Below are 6,000 nucleotides of genomic sequence, written 5' to 3' on the forward strand. Positions count from 1 at the left end.
CAGTTCTGCTGCTCATATGCACATTGTAGGCCTTTCTAGCAGCAGACAGGAGTGAGGATGGGGACTCTGGCCAGTCTGAGCCTATGCAGGTTTTCAGCAGTTTGTGCTACAGTAGCTTTACTGTAGCTCGCTTTGTTCCCTGCACACACACCAATAGGCCTTATGTTAGCATGACTTGTTGCAGGTTCACCATTTGTCCGTCCTTGAACCACTTTTGGTGCTAACCACTGAATGCCGGGAACACCCCACAAGACCTGTAATTTTGGAGATGCTCTGACCCAGTTGTCTAGAAATCACAGTTGAAGTCGCTCAGATTTTTTTTTCTTGCCTGTTTTTCCTGAACTGACTGCTCACTTGCTGCCAAGTATATTCCACCCCTTTAAAGGTACAATTGTCGTGAAACAATCAGTGTTATTCACTTCAACTGCCAGTGGTTTTAATGTTGCACTTTGGTGCACTGTTCTATTAAACAGTTTTCAGATGTCTTTTTATGTAGTTTCCTTCATTGGGTTTATATGAAACTTCACTTACTGCCTTTGGTGAGGTTACAGAAATCCTATTCTGGTGACACTCTCCAATGTTAAAACTACAACAAATACTCTTTTACCTTCATACAAATTTCAGCACAGTACACTTAATAAATAGTATATTCTGGCAATTGATATTGGTTGATTGGTATTAAATGCTGTTTATATTTAAACTGTAATCACACAAAACAGGCATTTCCCTCTAATCAGTACCTGTGGTGAAATTCACTAATGACAGAGGTGCTCCATCGGACCACTGCCACCCATGTCCATCCTTAAGGTGGTTCAGCCCAATCCACACCATCGCTCCAACACTTGCCAGTCGATCTACCACAAGATACAAACACAAAACATGCTGAAGAATGCAAGGTTTCAACCTTATTTTGAAGTGGTATGAATTAGGAATCTAGTTATTTTGAGCAACAAAAATATACGCATCAGATTCTAGTATTAATGTAGTTCTGGTGTACAGTTGGTGTATTTACCACAAGTGCAGCACATTTATAGCCCCTGTATGTGTCTTCTACCAGATGCCTACCTCTGATGTACCTGTGCTCTGCCAGGCTTGTGATGCTGAGCAGGTTTCCACCCTGAGCCTGGCAGGTTGACAGTGCCTGACTCCAGGTTAGGATGGTGTACAGATTGAACTGATAACACGCACGCAGCTCCTGGTTTGACTCCCAGAAGCGCTCACAGCTGGAATCTAAGAACAAAGCCACGGAATTAAAAAGGGCAAGATGAAACTGATAAAAGGAAAAGATTAAGTGAGTCAGTATTTCACCAGGTGTGGCATGGAGCATGTGAATCATGGTCAAAAGTTAACAAGCATGAACAGCAAACAGGGATTTCCCTTTATTCTGACACAGGAGGAGCATTGTTGATGTTGGGTGATAAGCCCTGACATACAGTTCATCCTTAAGGTGCTGCATGAGGTGAAATTCAGGTTAATCAAGTCCTTCAACATCAAACTCAGAAGATTATTTCACCTCATTTTGCGCATGAGAGAATTACGAGTTCTCCACACACCTCAGGCCACATAGTGTGTTTCAACAATACTCTGCTGTGTCTGAATCTGTTTTACCTTGCACTGGACAGAAGCCCCATCTTTCGGCCTCATCATAGCGAGGAGTGGTAGAGCACCACTGGAGATGATCCTCACGCCCCTCAGTCGTACACTCAGAGTACCATTTGTTGTTGTATTTAAAAGGGAAAGCGCAGGACATTCCATGTGCATTTCCCAACAAAGTGTGAATATCTGTGAATCAAAACACATCCAGTATGATTTGAGATGACTCCAACGAGCTCTGACGTTATAATTCAGAGGAGACACAGGTTTTTTACCTTCGAACGGATATGAGCAGGGGCCCTCTCTCGGGCTGTTGTACCTTTTCCACTCGTGATAACTGTTTTTCTTCACCACCACCAGGCGTCCAGCCACAGCTACCTTCCACTGGGACGCCCCATACAACATGTTTCCACTGCAGCGCCACCACAGCACAGGGAGGGCCGCGTCACACTCAAACGTGCCGAGAGGCTGCGTCGTGTCCGAAATGTTGAGGCCCAGGCAGGTGCTGGTGCCCAGATTGAAGAGGCGATGTCTGGAGACCCACTTCCACAGCATGCGACGAGTCGGACGCTCGCAGTCCTCCAGCACCAGGTTGGAGCGATCCACCGAGATGCAGCGTTTCAGTGGCTCACTTTCCAAAATAAACAGACCCTTTTCTGCAAAGAGATGGATGACAGGCGAGGAGAGGGAGATGAAATAAGCAGACATGGAAGAAAAGGGTGAGAAACATGGGGTGAGGAAGTGAGAAATTGATGCGAAGGTTTGCCACAGAGAAAGAAGGATGAAGGGGTTTGTGTTCTGTCAGCATGCATGAAGCAAACACTGGCACCGTCTGCTTTTTCACCTCTTTTTCAGATGTTTCTCTACTTAAACTGAGCAACATTCAAGCGACACGAATGCCAACACGAACTCTTTGTCTTCTGAAGTGAATCGAGGTCTTTGTGTAACTGGATACTCAAACAAAAGAGAGGATGTATACCGAATGTTTACAAAAGGCTGTGATGAAAACAGCCAGAGGAATTATCTCCAGCTTCACGTCTCTGTTGCATACTGAAGAAGGAAAAACAAGAGCGTACATTGCAAGATCTAAATGAAATACTCAAGTTGTTTGTGTTGAATTTAAGTAGTTGAAGAGATTGTTTTCAAAAGGCGTAGGCGTGTACATCCAGCGCAAGATGTCAAAGGCCCATGTGACCAAAACTGTTGTATATTTTCAGTGTCCGGATATCCTTCCTCTGTGTTTTTACTGGATTGAACTATAACATAATACTTACATACATACATGGCATGGAGCTGTGTTTAAATCTGATCTGATCAGGACAAAATGAGTACTATGACAATAGTGAGAAACAGAAGTAACAATTTTGACTGATTCCATGTTTTCAATTTGAAAGGAAAGCAAGAATAACTTCACGCATGTAGCACATTTCCTCAAACATTCTGGTAAAGATTTAAGAGATGGCAAATGTAATCAGTGTCCTTACTGTGTAAGTCTTACTAAATGATCTGAAAATATATTCTGAATCTAACTAGTAACCAGTGAAGGCCAGCAAGAATTACAATAATGTGGTCACTTCCACTGGTGGATGCAGAAAAGGCACAAGGTGGTGCATAAAGATTCATCAGAATGCAGGAAATGAAGTGGACGACCCCCTGACCCCTTATTTAACCTGTCTGCCCCAGTACTCAAATAAAACTAATGAGAATTTTTTTTGTTTGACTGAATAACTGTAGCGATGATTCAAATATTGTCTCAACTTAACTTCACTCTGAAATTATGTAAAACACAGAAAATGGCCAGATCCTGACATATGCAAAGCTTGAATGTTTGGCTTTATTCACAGTAGAATATATACTTTGGAGGGCCATTGTGATTGCACTCGAAGTCATGACTTTAGTGCATATGGTCATTAAAAAAAAACTAAAAAAACAAAAAACATCTGTTCAGAACAAGCATGTTCAATACTTGTACAATGCTAAACTTTTAATATATTTAATGACGCATTTCATTTTTTATCAAAACCAAGTGCCTCTCTTGTGATTTGGATGATACATGAATATATGTATGTATAGGATAAAGCTCTGTGCTTACACAGCGTGGCTAGTGCATGCAATCAGTCGTTAAGACAACATTTCTGATGACATTTCTAGTTTTTGAGGGTAAAACAATTTACCCTCTTACTCTTAAAATGTCAAACTACAGGTGTCCAGTTTTGTTGGACTGTTTTGCGATTTCTCCTTCAGCCCTACATTCCTGGTGAACACTCACCCAAATAACTGTTGAGAAAAAATTATACTTTCAGCCCTGATGCAGCCATGATTTAAATTTAGACTTAGATTTATGATAAATGGCCTCATTTGTCCTTCAGATTTCACTTTGTGGGGTTTAACAATGTTTACATGCAATAGTTTATTCCTCTAGGGGGGAAACTCTGAACAGCACATGTGTTTCTTCACTAAAATTAACTTAGACTCGGAGGAAACTCTTTCATGCTGCTCTTGAGATGGGTTTTATTGCAGATGACAAAAAGTTAAAAAAAAAAAAAAAAGAGAAAAAAAAGACACTGTTGGTAATGTGAGCCTGTTGCAGCAGCTGGGGGTTCAAACTGTGGTCCGGGGGCCACTGCAGGAGACCTGAGGAGGTGAGTCATCAGGAAACTCACTGGGTTTTTTTTTTGTTTTGGTTTTTTTTTTGTTTTTTAATTCCAGATCAGCTCAACATGAATCTCCATCTGTTCAGTGCAGTTATGTAAGTTTCTCCCAGAGCAAAACAACATCCACCCAAACGCATGCAGGAGGTTATTCAACGCTACATTCAAATCAACAGCACCACTGTTCAGCAGCTGCGGCCAGATGTGTCTGAGAAACTTACTGTAAAACTCCGTGAGCTGCTTTTTCTCCAGCAGCTCGTCGTCCTCGTCGCTGAGACACTCGCAGCTTTTGGCCAACAACGCCGCTGCACAAACAATCGCCACAACAGCCGCAGAACATTTGCTGCGACGACGCGTCTCCGTTAACATTTCGACGGCGGGATGCGGTGCTGGAGCGCAAACGGACGCGCATTCCGAGGCTCCCGATCGCGGGGAGGATTTCGGTCTCGTTGAGGGTTTTCGCTCATAGAAAAACTTTTTTGCTTGGAGTTGGAGTTTTTCAGCGGGGGAACCGGCGACGTCACGTCTGACGGAGGAGCTGCTGCTGTCCGCCGCTCAGAGCTGCATTCCTGCCGCGCAGAGCTGCTTTCTGCCGCACCGAGTCTCCCCAACTTTATTTAGAGGCGTGCAAAAGGAAAGTTGGACCGATCAGAATGCGCTCTTAGATTCCGCCGAATGTTATAATGGATAATCCCTTTAAATCTGTTTAACTGTTTGGAGGGGGGGAAAAAAGAAAAAGAGCAGGGGCGCCTCCAGAAAATTCTCAGTGGGGAGGCCACATGGATCCACTGAAAGTCTAGAGGTGGTCCAGCAAAGACATGGCTGAATTTCAGGAATTCTGTTGTTGCATTATTATGGAGCCCCTGAAGGGACATGGAGAAAGAAAAAACAATACAGGGAGAGGATAAAAATTAGAGGTATCTTTTGCAAGATTTCACCAAACTTTCTTGGGATTTCACAATAACTTTTGTGAGATCTCGCAAAACGATACATGAAGAGTTCATTTGCAAAAAGAGACAACTCCATCTTCATAAACCTTCAGAAAACCCACTTTTCCATCATCTACCTGAGACAATATTAATTAAACTTAAGTTATCTATATTTTTGTCATGTCATTTCCACTGAGTCAAATCCACTCAACTTCAGTTTGATTGATATTGTCTCAAGCAAACAACAAAAATACAAAGGTTTTTGAAAATCTACAAAAATGAAGTTATCTGTTTTTGTAAATGAACTCTTCATATACTTCTGGGTCTTTTTGGCAGAATGGAGATACGACAATGGAGGACACCCACCCGTATAAAATTTTTATTTTGAAATCGGCCTAAAATATAAAGACATTCAAGCAGTGCTTAGCAAGAGGCACAGTTTTCACAAAATGTCCAATAAGATTGACAAAAGATCCCGAGAAAGTTTTGCAAGCTCCTTTATTTTTTTCCTCTCTCTGTTTTGTTTCTTTCTCCATGTCCCTTCTGGGGCTCTGTACATAATAGAGGATAGATCAAAACTGTGTCAATATGAGAGTTAAGAAACGTAAAAAAAAAAAAAAGTTGTGAAATTATGACAAAATTTAATTTTTGGAGGTCATTATTTCATTCAAAAAGGTCAACTTTCATATATTCTATATCCATCTATCCATCCATTATCAATACGCCATTTAATCCTCACGAGGGTCACGGGGGGGCTGGAGCCTATCCCAGCTGACTCAGGGTGAAGGCAGGGGACACCCTGGACAGGTCACCAGTCTGTCGCAGGA

At 42.2% G+C, this 6,000-nt stretch overlaps 1 protein-coding gene across 1 annotated transcript in view; it reads right to left on the bottom strand.

Moving 5' to 3' along the window:
• Nucleotides 1-5,288, bottom strand: part of pla2r1 (phospholipase A2 receptor 1) — a 28,448-nt gene extending 23,160 nt beyond the window's left edge. Inside the window, exons 1-5 of the mRNA XM_008284822.1 lie at nt 4,466-5,288; nt 1,869-2,249; nt 1,609-1,782; nt 1,066-1,230; nt 741-854 (exon numbers count right to left, since the gene is read on the bottom strand). Of these exons, the coding sequence (XP_008283044.1) occupies nt 741-854; nt 1,066-1,230; nt 1,609-1,782; nt 1,869-2,249; nt 4,466-4,613 (982 nt within the window). The 5' untranslated portion in view covers nt 4,614-5,288. The remainder of the gene's footprint in view (nt 1-740; nt 855-1,065; nt 1,231-1,608; nt 1,783-1,868; nt 2,250-4,465) is intronic.
• Nucleotides 5,289-6,000: the final 712 nt, after the last annotated feature.

Source organism: Stegastes partitus, unplaced genomic scaffold (assembly GCF_000690725.1).
Source record: "Stegastes partitus isolate 25-593 unplaced genomic scaffold, Stegastes_partitus-1.0.2 Scaffold374, whole genome shotgun sequence".
NCBI classification, from domain to species: Eukaryota; Metazoa; Chordata; class Actinopteri; family Pomacentridae; genus Stegastes; species Stegastes partitus.